Consider the following 16072-nt stretch of genomic DNA (forward strand, 5'->3'; position numbering starts at 1 on the left):
ACAATTGAACAGCCCCCAAACAGGACAAATTTAATCAGACCTGTTAATTAACTGTAGTGTACCTGTTGAGGAAAATCTGTGCACAAAAGTCTATGTACATATCTTTGATAACCAGATACTGTTTATGGAGGACTTTGAAAAAATTATCCAGCATGCTGGAAAATGTATATTCTTTGTGGCCACCTTTCTAACCAGCATTCTGGAAAATGTATATTCTTTGTGGCCACCTTTCTAACTTCTATCGCTGTCCCTGTTTTCCTGAGATCTCTCAGTAGGAATTTACGATAAACTTTTTTAAATGTAAAATACGATATATCCTATAGGTCCCTGAACATGATTGTTTAAGGGTTTTTAGTGGGGGTTGTTTTATTCTGAGTGTGTTTCTTTGTCATTTTAATTCATAAATTAAGTATGTCCATTTTTCCTTTTTTGAAAGGATTTTTAATTGCAGAAGAGACACGGTATGTGGTTTTTTAAAGATGCTGTTTATTGAGTTTAAGGTATACAAACAGGCACAATACATAACAATGCAGATAATAGATTTCATAAACTGTTGTCCTTCAGAAATGTAAGAGTAAGATAAATAGCCATGGTGAGTACAATACAGCAGAGTAAATTATACATAGGTAATAATGTAGTCCCCCAGATTACCCATAGTGGCCTAAGTAGTAAGCAATAGAACTTGTCCATGATGTCCCCAGATTTTTTCCAACTTGTTTAGGGGAAGCTCTAATTATATGTGCAAGATAGTATATAGGAAGGGCAGTATTAATTCAGTTTTTCCATTCAGGAAAAAGACGCTGCAGAACAACATTTCCATGTCAATAATATGTTTTTGCATAAAAATATAGTCGTCTCATTAGTTTTTTTTAGAATGGAGGTAACCCCAGTAAGCACATCTTAGGACATTGCGCATAAGGCCAAATCAAAAAACCTATTGGCCTGTGACCAGAATAAAAGTATTTGTTGGCAGAGCCCTCGTGAAAGAAGTAATTTTATATAATCATAAAGGAATATAATAGATGTCTGTGCCTGTTCACACACCCTCAATTTTTAGATTAAAAATAGTTTTTTGTTAACTTTTTTGTGTGAGTATAGATCTATGCTTGTCCCACGCATCTTTGAAGCTATTTACTGTTGACTGGCTCACTACCTCTGCTGGAAGTTTATTCCAAGCATCAGTATATAAAAATAAGTGAGCGCACTATAAGTAGCAGCTAAGCACAGTAGGTAAACCAGATAAAACCAAGATAAAATATCGTAGTACAGTGTTAAAAACTCATATATAGATATAAATGGCTATTAAGATCAAATAAATAAAAGTTCATGAATATATGATCATAAAATCATAAAATGAACGGAGAGTGGAGGAGGCCGCAGGATACATTGACTTGTCGGGAACACTACACGGGAAGCCCATCTATGGTCCATCCCAGTATCCAGAGAGGGGATCTCCTGTCTACCCAGGATACCACATCCACCATTCCCTGAAAGGGACTTCTGACTGTATTGGATCAACTCTAAACCCTGAAATTGCCCGCTGTAACATCTACCCTTCAGAGGGAGGATTGCCCTTCATCTACTCTACCCTGATCCCATTAAGAGGACATCTTTACCCATATTTATATGCACATTAAAATTGTGCATCTGGTGAGTGCGCAATTTTATTATTTCTACCAGCACGAGCACCAGAATATCTTTGAAGCAATCACCTCCAGAGCACGATTGTCACTTTTGGAACATTTATATTTTATGATCATATATTCATGAACTTTTATTCCAAGCATCAACTACTCTTTCAGTAAAATAGTACTTTCTCAGATTAGTTTTGAACTTTCTTCCAGTTAGTTTAAGGTCATGTCCCCGTGTTCTTGATTTTGGTTTCATGTTGAAAATACTGCCCTCCTGAACCTTATTCACTCCCTTGATGTATTTAAAGGTTTCAATCAAGTCTTCCCTTTCCCTTCTTTCCTCTAGAATGTACATGTTAAGTTCCTGGAAAAAAAAAATCACACCATTCTGAAAATAGCTGTACAAAGTTTGGTCACACTTTGCTAGTTTATTTAAATAATATACACACGTTAGAGTGTTCATCTAGCCATCCCTTTTTTTTATTTTTTTTATTTTTTAGAAGAAGAAATGTGTTCTTGGTGCTTTCCAAGTTTCCAGGCAATTAAATAAACCTCTTGCCAAAATACAATGTATGGGTTTATTCTTTACTATTTTCTTTACCAAAAAGTTTTATTGTGCATAAAATCATAATAACAACAGTAACTATAGGCAAATACAGAAATAGTTGTTATACAATCATGACAATTATGCAGTAACAGTATAAACAAAAAAAACAGACATACAATGGCACAGAATTTTTGCTGAAGAACATGGATTACCAAATAGCTGTAGAAGTAGAAAGATAGCAAGGTTGGTAGGGCTGGAAATAAAAGGTATGGGTGTAAATAAAAGGAGAAGGGGGAGTCTTAAGGGGTCAGTTCTGCATATGATTAAATGGACGACAAAAGAATCATGAAATCTCAGGGACTGGGAGTTACAAGTCAAAGGTTGCCAGATAGTGAGCAATATGGAATGAGTATTAGACAGGATCTCTGTTTAATTTGATGCCTATCATTATATCATTTATTCTGTTTTTTACTGCCTCAAAACTCAGGAAGGAAGTTTCCCAGGCTCTAGCTATGGTGTGTCTGATTGTTATAAAAATCTGAAAGTCTAGGTTTTGTTCTGTGTGAAAAAAATGGGAATGGTTTAACAGTGCTTCTAAAGAATTGTTTGGAGATTAAACCTGCTAAAAATGTTCCAAGGGAGAGGAGCTAGGGAAACCAGGTGGCAGTTTATGCGGTCTAGTGAGGCTAAGTGAGGCCTTGAAATTTACATGCAAATAAGATAAAGGGGCTATATTTATGACCAATGAGTATTGTTGAAATGTTATGAACTGCCAGACCTTCTGCAGCTTTAAAGGTGAATAACATATTGCTGATCCGAGGTCTAGAGGGGCTCCAAATAAACTGTAAAGATGAAGGAAGATAGAAAATGAAGGAAGAACATAAGGGACAGAGTATAAAATCTAGCAATGATGTTTAGATTCCTTAAGTATCAAGAGAGGGTTGCTTGTGCAGCTAATAAGTCTAGTGCTAACCAGTGAATATTTAGGAGCAAATGTTCTCAATCTATTCGCTAGCATGAAGTCTGCTTTGTTACCTTTAGAATAGAATTTCTGTTTGGGCCAAAATAATTGGCGTTCTGCTAAATTGGTGAGACAGATTCAATTCATTGCGTGCTTAGTCAAGAGCTCTGTGATTAAATGTAGTAGGGAAGATTTAAAAGTGCCCTACGCCTCTTGTAGAGGTTTCTGTAATTGCAATGATAGACGCATGAATTCTTTTTTCTGCTCGGAGGAAATTTGTACAATATGACTGTGCATCACTGCTTTATAAGCCTCCTAAACGGTTGATGCTTAGATACCTGAAGAGTGATTTAATTCAATGAAGTCTTTAAATTTGGACTGAAGATCTTCAACTATGTGTGTTAAGGACAGTAAGGAATCATTCATAATCCAAGGTGAGGTAGTAGGCCTCTGTAGAATGGAGGAGATAAAGAGGGGTCATGGTCAGACCAGGGTACTGAAAATATTGACACAGAAAGTCCTAACAAATGATCCTGTTGGAGAAAACCATGGTCTGTACATGAATGAGATTTATGGGGATGTAAGTAATGAAAGTAGTCTTTGGTTAGAGGGTGGAATTCAAGCCAGATATCTACCACATCCAGGGATCCTGTTAAAAAATCACAGGGCCCCATACAGCCTACCTGAGAGGGCACTATTAAATACACTAAAAAATACACTGTAAATACATTAAAATCATTATTAGCGGACTACTAAATGTAAAAGTTAAAACTGTACTGAGACAACTAATAAGGCTCTGTGTGTGAATGAGGTCTTGGGGCTTATTCACATGGGTGATGTGGCCTGTACAGTGTGAATCAGTGTTTTTTATGTGGCTGGAGCTGTGTGCAGACAGCCTATGTTATGCTTTGGGGACACAGCAGCTGTACAAACACAGCCGCAGGTCATAATTTGACAGGCGTGTGGGTACAGGTGTATGGCCCTGAACACAGACTGTTATAAATATGACCTGTGGTTGTGTTCATACAGCAGCTGTGTCCCCATGGAGTAACAGGTGACTCCAGCCACACAAACCACTCATTCAAGTTGTATGGGCCAAAGAACACTTGTGAATGAACCCTTAATTATGTGTTTTTTATGTTTATTATTTTTTTACAATTTAAAAAATTTTTTTGCAAGTTTGTTTTTTAACCATTTTCCCTCCTGAGGATTTACCCCCCTTCCTGACCAGGCCATTTTTTTGTGTTATGGGACTGCGTTACTTTAACTGACAATTGCGCCCTCATGCAACGCTGCACCCAAATGATATTTAAGTCCTTTTTTCCCCACAAATTGAGCTTTCTGTTGGTGATATTTGATCTAATTTTTTATTTTTTGCACTATAAAAAAAAGACCGACAATTTTGAGAAAAAAAAACAATATTTTGGACTTTTTGCTATTAAACAAGTCCAGTAAAAAAAAATTACATTTTGTCATAAATTTAGGCCAAAATGTATTCTGCTACATGCCTTTGCTAAAAAAAATTCCATTACGCGTAAATTTATTGGTTTACGTGAAAGTTAAAGCGTTTACAAATGGCGGTATAGATACTGGGATTTTTTTTTCTACTAGTAATGGCAGCGATCAGTGACTTTTAGCAGGACTGCAGCGGACATTCTGACACGGGGGAAAGGGAACAAACTTGGTGGCACTGACATCCCCAGTGACACCAATACAGTGATCAGTGCTAAAAAAAAAGCACTGACACTGTACTAATGGTATTGGGCAGGAAGAGGTTAACATAAGTGGTGATCAAAGGGTTAACTATATGTAGGAAGCGTTTTACTAGGGACGGGGGATGTGTGCTTCACTGTAAGCACACTGATTGGGATGGCTGTGCTGTGCACACACATCCCAAGCAGTGTGCATGAGCTGAGAGGGAGGAAGACTGTTTGTAAACAAACAGTCTTCCTCCCCGTCGGAGATGCTCGGTAAGAAACGGGGGCCGGCGGGTAATCACCGGTGATTGACAGCCGAGGCTGTGACTGGCGGCACAGGTAGGGCACGCGCCCCCCTCCCCCCCACCTGGAAATGCAAGATCACGTATTTCTTCTATAGGGCGGTTGGGAAGCAGTTAATTATTTTTATAAGTTTATTTTGTATTATTATTTTTACAATTTTATTGTTTATGGTTTTTTACATTTTTTTTTAACAGCCCTGTTGGTTGCTTTGGTGAAACAATAGAAGTCTAAACAGACCCCTGATGTCTCACTTTTGAGATACAGTCCTCAATCTATGTCTCTGCAGCCCAACTGCACAGAATGAATGAATAGGAATATGCCTGCACTGTCTTGTTCTTTCACAAAATGAAGCATAGTAAACACAGTTTACCATACTTCAGTTATGCATGAGGACAGTTAGTGATCGTTACCGATCACTCATTGTGTTCATCCAGAAAAGAAAGGGATTAGTAAATTACATATTTACCGGACCCTTCCCCACTCTCCATCCTAAAAGGAGAGATTTAGGAAAGCACATAGGAGGGATCAGGCAGCAGAAGAAAGGGGAACTTTGAGAGGAGGGGCAGCTGGGGTGCCATGTATTGAAACCAATGCACTATAGCTCCCCCCTGCAGCAGGTGAAAGCTGACAGGAGGGAGAGAAGAACGTGGAGCAGTAGTACCCCCTTATCAGCAGCCCTGACTAGGGCATCTATTAAATCTTTTGAAGTCTGTGAAAAGAAGTATTGAATCAGAAGAAAACTTACTTAGTTTTACATTCAAGATCAAAGGTGAGTCACCTAACATGACAAGCTCTTTCTGATGACATGTCAATAGCAAGCAGACTTGAGACAGGAAGGAACTAGGGTTGACTTTGGGAGCATAGCACATGAGAATAATGAGTTCCATATCCTGTAAAGTGCCTTGAAGGAAGAGGTATCTACCTTCAGGTTCATCTATTTGCTAATTACAGTAGGGGTATTTTTATGAAATACAATCAATGTGCCCTGCTCTTTTGTAGAGGCATTGACTTGAAAACTGTGGGGATATTTGACATCAAAATATGTTGGTTTTGAAAAGGAAGATAAGCAAGTCTTTTGTAAATGTGCTATGTTCACTCAGTGTTTTCTGAGCTATTAAAAGACTTCGGCACATTTATGGGGTGAATTCAGGCCTTGAACATTCATTGGTAGCTAGTTAGGAGCCATTACAAAAGCTGTGAAATATAAACATATAAGAATTGACCCTAAGGGACATAGGGAAGGCACAAAGGGAATTTAGTGAAAGTGTCCGGGAAACAAGAGGGTGAGAAAGAAAATGAACAAGGAAAAATAGACAAGCAAATCTTCGGTAAGGCTATAAATATGAGTTGTGTGTCTAAAGACACACTAAAGGATCTGACAGCAGCGCATACTAAAAGTATAACACTGGTATTAATATGGGGGTTGGGGGGCAGGGCAAGAACCCACTTGAGCCAAATTCAATAGCACTCCTCTTGGTTGTGGAGGGAATGCTGGCTGTTCCTCACACCAATTACAGTTTAAAATTTTTTTCTTCTCAACTTTTACTATTTTTTTTTCTTAAATTCTGACTACTAGGATTAATTTATCAAATGTTTAGATTCCTTGGATTGAGTTCTCCAATCTCTTGGTTCTCTGGGATTGTTTCTTTATAAGTGTGACGGGAGTCACTTTGGGTGGGGGGCCTATGGAACCCAGCTCACTTTGGAGAGGTGGGGAGACCCCTGTCTCAGCTCCCCATATCCCTCTTATGTGTAAATCACCCTGTGCCTGTTAGGGGTACAGGGTGATCTGTCCTAATATTGGGGTGGGGGGTTGCTGATTGTTTAATGTTATGTGGCTGCATCCCATTGTTCTATTGTTTGGGAGCAAACTATTATGGGATGTATGTGTTTATGTGTATTAGCTTAGTGGGGGGGGGGGGGTGTCTCCAGCAGCCCTCCCTCCTGATGAGACTGTCTGCTGGAGTGAAGTTTGAATACCTGTGTGTGTCTTGTTACTAAATGTAGATTACCCCGCCCTGTGTCATTATGCAGGGAGGGGGGATGGTCCCCTGAGTGTATATATCTTGCATCTGTGTTCAAATAAACTAGTCTACCTCCTGGTTTACTTCAAGACTGGTGTCGTCTAGTCTTGTACGGTTGGCTGTGGTGTCTGTTGCCGGTGTTTGGACAGGAAGCGGTATTCTAACGGACAAACTCAAGTGCAGTCTGGGTTGGTTCTGTTACAATAAGTGACTGCTCCCTGTTTCACAATCTTCTGACTCACCTCTGAATCTTCCCCCGGATCACTGGACCTCTTTTCTTGCCCTACACTGGACCTCTGTTTCACAATCTGCCCTAGATTGTGCTGGTTTGATGCTGCTGTCTCACCTCCGAATCATTCTTGGATTACTGGACCTCTTTCCTTGCCCTGCATCAGACCTATTTCCTTGCAATGCATTATGAACAACTGGACATTTTTCCATTACTGTACCCAGACCTCTCAGTCATGCTGCTCAGGTACACTGCACTGCAATTCCTGCAACTAAAGCAGAACTAGATCTTGGCTAAAGGTGCATATGACCTTTGCCAGAATACTGGAAAGAGATACATGCATTGTGGCACTGGATGCCATCTCCTCCCTTCAAGTACCTGTGCTGTCTCAATCCATGCTTATCAGCATAAGGTTGCAAGACTGGTGCTAACCTCAAAAGTCTACATTCACTGACATGCCAACTCCACTCTCATTCCCATAGATTCTCCAAGGAAGTCCAGATCAGCACTCTGCTAATAACAAGGCTCTACTTATTTTGAACTTTATTGTAGATAAGTTGGATTTTCTGTGGTTAAGTAAAACCTGGCACAAACAAAATTATGCCATCCTTTTCAACCAGCTCATCCCTCTGGGGTATGGATTGTTTGACCTCCCACATCTCTTGGGCAAAGGTGGAGGTATAATTGTTATTTACAGCTTGCAGTACACTTAATCCCCTGTTAATGTATCCTTTTTCTCTTCCTTTGAATGCCCTGTTCCCAAGACCTCTATTCCCCATTCATCTGTTATTGCTACTGTTTATCAACCACCCAAGTCTTGTAGAGATTTTTTAAGTGAATTTGCTGATTCACTTTAATTTTTTGGACAATTTAAAAAACTTTCGCCCCATATCTAACTTACCCTTCCTTGCCAAGATCCTTAAGCGGGCTGTGATATCTCAGTTAGATAACCACCTGACTTTAAACAGCCTATTTGAAGCCCTCAAATCTGGTGTTCAGCAACTGCACAGCACAGCACAGAAACCGCCTTGGTCAAAGTCATTAATGACCAGGGGCGGACTGACAACTCATGGGGCCCCCGGGCAATAGGGGATCATGGGGCCCCTGTGTCCTGGCCCAAACTCAAAAAAGCCTATGAAAAAGGTACCAGGGGCATCTTATGGGGCCCCCTACTGCCCCCGGGCCCTCGGGCAGTGCCCGAGTTTCCAAATGGTCAGTCCGCCCCTGTTAATGACCTTCTGTTAGCGTCTGATTCCGGCTCTCTAATTATTCTTATTCTACTGGATCTTAGTTCTGCCTTTGATACTGTAGACCACAATCTTTTGCTCTCTTGCCTTGAAACCATATTTGGAATTTCAGAATTGGCTCTGAAATGGATTAAGTCATATCTTACTGATCATTGTCACTTTGTTTCTCTTGGCAGATTCCAGTCTGATTTGGCCCAGTCAAGTACAGTGTTCCTCAGGACTCAATCTTGGGTCCCTTACTTTTTATCATTTACATGTTTCCACTTGGGCAACTGCTTATATTACATGGGGTCAATTATCACTTCTATGCTGATGACACTCAGATATACATCCACACTAAACCGGAATTCTACTTCTTTCCTATCTAATTGTATTTGTGATATAAAAACTTTGATGGCCCAAAATTTCTTTCAATTAAACTGTGACAAGACTGAAGTCATGTTTATTGGCACCCCCCATCAATTATGTAAGGCCAGTCCTAGTAGCCTATAGATGGCACTGTATTTGAGCTTCAGTCTAAATGTAAAAATCTAGGGGTGATTTTTTATGTTAGTTTAACCTTTGATTCACATGTGCAAAATGTTGTCAGAACATCTTTTTTCCACATGAGAAACATTGCTCGGCTGCGTCCTATGCCATCATACACTGTAGCTAAAAAGTTGATCCATACATTTGTGTTCTCCCAATTTGACTACTGCAATGCACTACTTGCTGGTGTATCTAAATCCACAGAAAATCAATGTCAATATGTACAAAAGTCTGCAGCCAGAATCCCGACTAGGTATATTGCAAGTGATCATATTACCCCTATCCTGGAGTCCTTGCACTGGCTATCAGTTAGGTTTCGCATAGACATTAAGATCCTCTTGCTCACCTACAGTATAAGGCTCTTCACGACTTGCCACCCCATTATCTCTCTGAGCTTTTATCAATTTACTCCCTCCCGCATAACCACCTCTTCTCTAAATCTGGTCTTTTGTGTGTGTCCCCTACTCACCTACACTTGATGGAAGACAAAGCCCTCTCCCGCTATGCTCCACAACTCTGGAATTAACTTCAAAAGAACATCAGAGAGTCATCTTCTCTAAACTCATTCAAATCTAAAAACTTTTCTGTTTAGACAAGCATTCATGGCACTGTTCCTTTTTTCCTTCCTGGGTATTTAAGTTTTTCTTTGTAAAGCACTTTGAGAAGCTACCTTTAAAGGTGCTATATAAACTAAGTTTTTATTATTATTATTATTATTATATAATACCATTAGAGGGCTCAAAAAGAAATACGCAACTATATGAGGGGATGTGTTACACAATAGTGTTAGAATGAGCTGTAATCCATAGAAATATATGTTTAAAAGTGAAAACATGTCTACAAAAACTGCAAAAACTTTATATATCTCTATAATAGAATGTGCTGGTACAGTGAAAAAAGGAAAGGAGAGTAGGGGTGGAAGGATAAATGTAGGAAGGGAAGGGATAAAGGTTAGAGGAAAAAGTAGCCAATTATAAGGACAATGAAAAAAAAAAAAAGATATATATATATTGCAGGGTATTACGGTTGTTCATTTCAATATCACATAAATAAGATAATGGAACAAGGCTGTTGAATAGACCATAAAGAAGGATGACTGTCAACCAACTCCCCCAGTAGCTATCGTATCATCTAATCACAGGGTTAAAGCAGGTTGGAGGAGAAAAAAAATACAGTAGCTACATAACATTAACCAAAGTCATAAATTGTGTTTGGAAAATTTAAATAACAAAGCTAATATAGGAAATTGTTCAAAAAGGAGTGAAAGGCACATGAATAACTAAACCTAGTATTAAGCACTGGTTGTACACATGAAGTGTTTTTAAAGATATGACACTACAGCCTCTAAATGCAATTCTCAAACAAGGTACTTGGCCATGTTACTAAAGCCAACCAGTATAGTATATAAATAGTGACAACTTGGAGGTTTTGTAGCTCATTGGTAATACAAAACAGTGAGTTTACTCCACGCCCAAAGTATCAGAGCTTTTCCTACCTACTTGTATTTAAAAGAAAGCAAAAGTTCTTATCAAACAGATTCCCATGCAGGGGTTTCCACCTTAAAACAAACAAACAATAATCAAGCCTCTTGGCTCTCTTTGCAGCTCTACTGCTCAGGCCTTATGCCTTGGTCCTCCAGACCATCTAACACACAGTGACAGTGCTCCTGCACAAAACACTGTACATTTGTCAGCTTGACTTTGTATTTCCTTGCAGCTCCCTTCTGCTACATCTTTCACAGCCTCGGACCTCTGTCTGTCCTGTCATGGACAGCACAATGCAGATGTGCACCTCTCTCTGCTCCCAACACATACTGACCCCCTTGGGAGGGTGGGGCCCTGAACTCTAATCCTGTCTTTAAGATAAAGCAGGCACAAATCTGTGTCATTAGCATGCCTGTTTTGTAGAAAACCTGGCCCTGACTGCCATTGTACATGGTGGCATGGCCTCGCCCTGCCACAAAATATATATACACATACTCCGTATATGTAATATACTATGTAGCTATTTGAAATAATAACACATATGCACATATAACTTAAAAAAAGCATTTAAAACACATCTCGGGTAATGGATCAAACAGGTATACTGTATTTACTGGAAACCATTACATACAGTCTGAAAAAATGTTCCATAAATGAGGAAGAGCCTCAGGATATATTAGTGCAACAGACCAACATGGTAAAAAATGCAGTGAACCTGAATAGAAAGCTAATCTAAGTGTAAGGAAATAAAGAAGGTGTAGAGCAAAATTCAGTTAAAGTATATAGAATACTCATCCATTTGGAATCTTCTGGAAGATCCTTGCTTTCAGTTTGCAAAGTGGTTGAGAACCACAGACATCAACAGATGAAAGCTGCTATTGTGGCAGGACTGGCTGGATTGTAGAGGGTACAGGAGGGGTCCTAGAGCTTAGAATCTTAGAACAATGTTGGTATTTGGGGCAATTCAAAGCCAAGCTCTTGGAAGCATTTCCGTAGATCTGAGGTAGTGAAAGCTTGAAATTGGCGAGCTTGGTGTGTAAAATAAAGTTTAAATGGGAAACCCCAGCGATACTGCACACCATGTGACTGTAGAACTTGCAGGTAAGGTTTGAAGTCTCTGCGCTTTGCAATTGTTAATGGGGAGATGTCATTGAATAGTTGCAGACGATGAGTTTGGAACATTAGTTCCGGTTTTGCACGTGCTGCTTGTTGTAAATGTTTTTTTGCGCAGTAGAAATGCAATTGGATAATGACATCTCTGGGGCAGCTGTCAGGTGTTTGACAGGACAGTTCCCGATGTATTTGATTGAATTTCAGACATTCAACTGGAATATGTGGTGCAAGTTCTTGAAAAAACTCTGTTATGGTACCTTGTAGATCTGTAATAGATTCTGGTAAACCTCTGACCCTAAGGTTATATCTACGGGCTCTATTTTCTGCGTCTTCCTGTGTTTCCTTAAGAAGTGTTTGCAAATCTTCTATCTCCTTCTCATGCCCATCAAGGGCTCCACATAACTTACAGGAGGCTATTGGAATCTCCTCATGCTCTAAAGAACAACATTTTTGGAAGAGAGTTTCAGTGTCTGTGTTTTTTTTGTCCTGGGGTATGAAAACTACTGAATAATCATTCACCTTTACAGGTTGACATTGCATATTCTTTACTGGTAGTTTATTTTTATGCTTTCCTGATGGACATGCTTCTTTAGGTAGCTGATGCTTGGTTTGCACATGGTGCAAAAATGTTGTTTTTTTCTTTTTGCCTAGAACATCAAGAGCACTTTTTCCTGCTTCATGCAGATAGCTCTGGGTGGTATGGTCAGGTTTACTTTCAGTGTTTGGGTTTTTTTTGTCCTGGGGTATGAAATCTACTGAATAATCATTCACCTTTATGGGTTGACATTGCATATTCTTTACTGGTAGTTTATTTTTATGCTTTCCTGATGGACATGCTTCTTTAGGTAGCTGATGCTTGGTTTGCACATGGTGCAAAAATGTTGTTTTTTTCTTTTTGCCTAGAACATCAAGAGCACTTTTTCCTGCTTCATGCAGATAGCTCTGGGTGGTATGGTCAGGTTTACTTTCAGTGTTTGGGTTTTTTTTGTCCTGGGGTATGAAATCTACTGAATAATCATTCACCTTTATGGGTTGACATTGCATATTCTTTACTGGTAGTTTATTTTTATGCTTTTCTGATGGACATGCTTCTTTAGGTAGTTGATGCTTGGTTTGTACATGGTGCAAAAATGTTTCAGTTTTATCACTCTTTATGACATAATCATGCATATTCTTTAATTTCATTTTCTTCTTTTGTGACTGTGATAGGACTGTTTCCCATGATTCTGATTTGATTTGTTCTTGAGGTAGGGATGCTGGTGGATAATTTGAATTTGTATCCATTTTTTCTGATAAATGTTAAATGTTGCTAGACAGTAGGACATTGGAAATAGTCCTCTGGTATGCGCATCCTGTTGTCAGGCAATACATATATCCTGTAGCTGGACAATGCAGATAGTCTGTATTTGTTCAGAGGGCTATGCACCAAAAATAGGTGAGGCTTGGGTCACTCTGGAAGAAAACAAAATGAGAAAGTCAATCAATGTTGCACATGACTACGAATATATTGTCCTTCAGATAGAAACTATCATGTGACCTTCAGTATTTCCTATGTGGACAGCAAACAGTTTAGGCAGGACTGGAATAAGGTACCAAAATGTGAAGCAAAGACAAGGTTAGGACAAGCTGGATATCAGGGCTGGTTGCATAAATTGGATAAAACCAAAAGTAGTGAAGACCAATGACGAGAAGATAGACTGATGTTGACCAAAGGCCACGTCATAAACAGGAAAACAGGCCTGAGGTTCACAAATACAACCTGGCAGTGTCAGGTTTCTGTGGTAGTGAGCCCTTGTAGAATACCAACCCAGGGTTCCCCAGAGCACAGAGTCTAATCCCCAGCCTGCTTCTTCACCAGGGCCCCTGATGCTGGGAATGGACTTGCCAGAAAGTTGGAACCAGCCCTCAGGTACACCCAGCTGATGATACAGAGACCAATTTCATGTACAGAATACAGATGGCAGGAGACAGAAGAGGAAACAGGAAACAAATCGAGGTCAGGGCAGGCGGCAGACAAGCACAAACAGAAGACGATTCCGGGGTCAATACACAGGAAGTCAGACACAAATACACATATTAGAAAGAAAACAGAAGCTCAGAGAACTGTGAAGTTGCTTAGGTAAGGCGAACTGAATTGAGCACATATGTACAGTGCTCAGCATAAATGAGTACACCCCGTTTGAAAAGTAACATTTTAATCCATATCTCAATGAACACAAGACCAGTTTCCAAAATTTTTACAAAACAGTTTTATAGAACATTGTTTAGTTCATTACATGAAAGTAAGGTTAATAATATAACTTAGATTACAAAATCTTCAGTTTTAATAAAATTAATTGATGCAAAAATGAATACACCCCGCAACAAAAACTACTACATCTAGTATTATGTATGACCTTCATAATTTGTAAGGACATCACGAAGTCTTCTAGGCATGGAATGAACAAGTTTGCAACATCTATCTTTTTCTGTTCAAGGACGACCTCTTTTAGAGCCTGGATGTTGGATGGAGAGTGATGCTCAACTTGTCTCTTCAGAATTCCCCATAGGTGTTCGATTGGGTTCAGATCAGGAAACATACTTGGCCACCGAATCACTTTAACCCTGTTCTTCTTCAGAAATGCAACAGTGGCCTTAGATGTGTGTTTTGGATCATTGTCATGTTGGAAAAGTGCATAACGACCAAGGGAATGGAGTGATGGTAGCATCTTCTCTTTCAATACAGAGCAGTACATCTGTGAATTCATGATATCATCAATGAAACGCAGCTCCCCGACACTGGCAGCACTCATGCAGCCCCAAAGGACACTGCCACCACCATGTTTCACTGTAGGCACCATGCATTTTTCTTTGTACTCCTCACCTTTGTGACGCCATACAGTTTTGAAGCCACCAGTTTCAAAAACATTTATCTTGGTCCCATCACTCAGTACAGAGTCCCAGTAGTCTTCTTCTCAGAATGAGCCCTGGCAAATTCTAGGCAGGCTTTTTTGTGCATGGGCTTTAGGAGAGGCTTCCTTCATGGAAGACACCCATACATGCCATTTCTCTGCAGTGTACGCCGCATTGTGCCACTAGAAACAATCACCCCAGTTTGGCTTTCTACTTCTTTAGCTAACTGCAGTGAGCTTGCATGGTGATTTTCTTCAACCCTTCTCATCAGAAGATGCTCCTGTTGAGGTGTTAACTACCATGGACAGCCTAGATGTCTCTGTGAGATGGTTACAGTTCCATCTTTATTACATTTTTGTATCACTTTTGCAGTGTTCTTTTTACAGTATATTGACTGATAAGTAAAGTTTTGATGATCTTCTTGTAGTCTTCACCTTTCTTGTGTAAAGAAATTATTTTCTTTCTCAGGCCTTGTGACATTTCTCTTCCATGTGGTGCTATTGCTGACAGCATGAAACAGGAAGGGGTTTTATTTTTGTTAAGTAACGCCCTTTTATAATCAACTGCCTAAGATTGACACTATTCGCAGGGACATCTTTGCTGCTCAGACCTCTACCCCACCTACGTACTCTCACACAGCAACCCCCTCAACATCCCTCCCCCTTGGCCTCACCACTGTTCAGACCTCCATCCCATCTAACATCCATCTAACCCCATCGAACATCCCTCACACAGTAGCACCCTCAACACTCCACTCCTTTGACCCCACCACCACTGAGGAGGTCACCAAGGTCTTCTCTGAAGCCCTCCTCACCACCTGCCCCCTCGACCCTGTCCCCTCACAACTCCTACGATCTCCCTCCTCCTCCATCCTACGCTCCCTCACACACATCTTTAATCTCTCCCTCTCTTCTGGCACATTCCCTCTGAAGCACGCACACATCACTCCCATACTTAAAAAGCCCTCCCTGGACCCCACCGACCCGAACAACCTTAGACCCATCTCCCTGCTGCCATTTACATCCAAACTCCTTGAGCGCTTAGTCTATACTCGCCTAAGCTCCCACCTCAATGACAACAACCTCCTCGACCCGCTACAGTCCGGCCTCCGTCCCCTACACTCCACCGAAACCGCCTTACTCAAACTCACAAACAACCTGCTAACCGCCAAAGATAATGGCCACTACTCAGTGCTACTACTCCTCGACCTCTCTGCGGCGTTCGACACAGTCGACCACCCCCTCCTCCTCAAGAAACTACACTCCCCTGGCCTTAGAGACTCCGCTCTCTCCTGGCTCTCATCCTACCTATCACAACGCTCCTTCAGCATTACCTATAACACTACCACCTCGCCCCCACTCCCCCTCTCTGTTAGAGTCCCTCAAGGCTCTGTCCTCGGGCCCCTTCTCTTCTCCA

The 16072-nt window shown here is 40.4% G+C and overlaps 1 protein-coding gene across 1 annotated transcript in view; it reads right to left on the reverse strand.

Annotated features, from left to right (window-relative positions):
* Positions 1 to 466: 466 nt before the first annotated feature.
* The window catches only part of LOC149456093 (uncharacterized), a 37868-nt gene continuing 22262 nt past the window's right edge, over positions 467 to 16072 (reverse strand). Inside the window, exon 2 of the mRNA XM_089685475.1 lies at positions 467 to 13216. Coding sequence (XP_089541601.1) covers positions 11588 to 13048 — 1461 coding nt within the window. The 5' untranslated portion in view covers positions 13049 to 13216 and the 3' untranslated portion in view covers positions 467 to 11587. The remainder of the gene's footprint in view (positions 13217 to 16072) is intronic.

The sequence above is a fragment of the Staurois parvus genome, unplaced genomic scaffold (assembly GCF_062004578.1).
Source record: "Staurois parvus isolate SC_StPar_1 unplaced genomic scaffold, SC_StPar_1.0 ptg000376l, whole genome shotgun sequence".
Lineage (NCBI taxonomy): Eukaryota > Metazoa > Chordata > Amphibia > Anura > Ranidae > Staurois > Staurois parvus.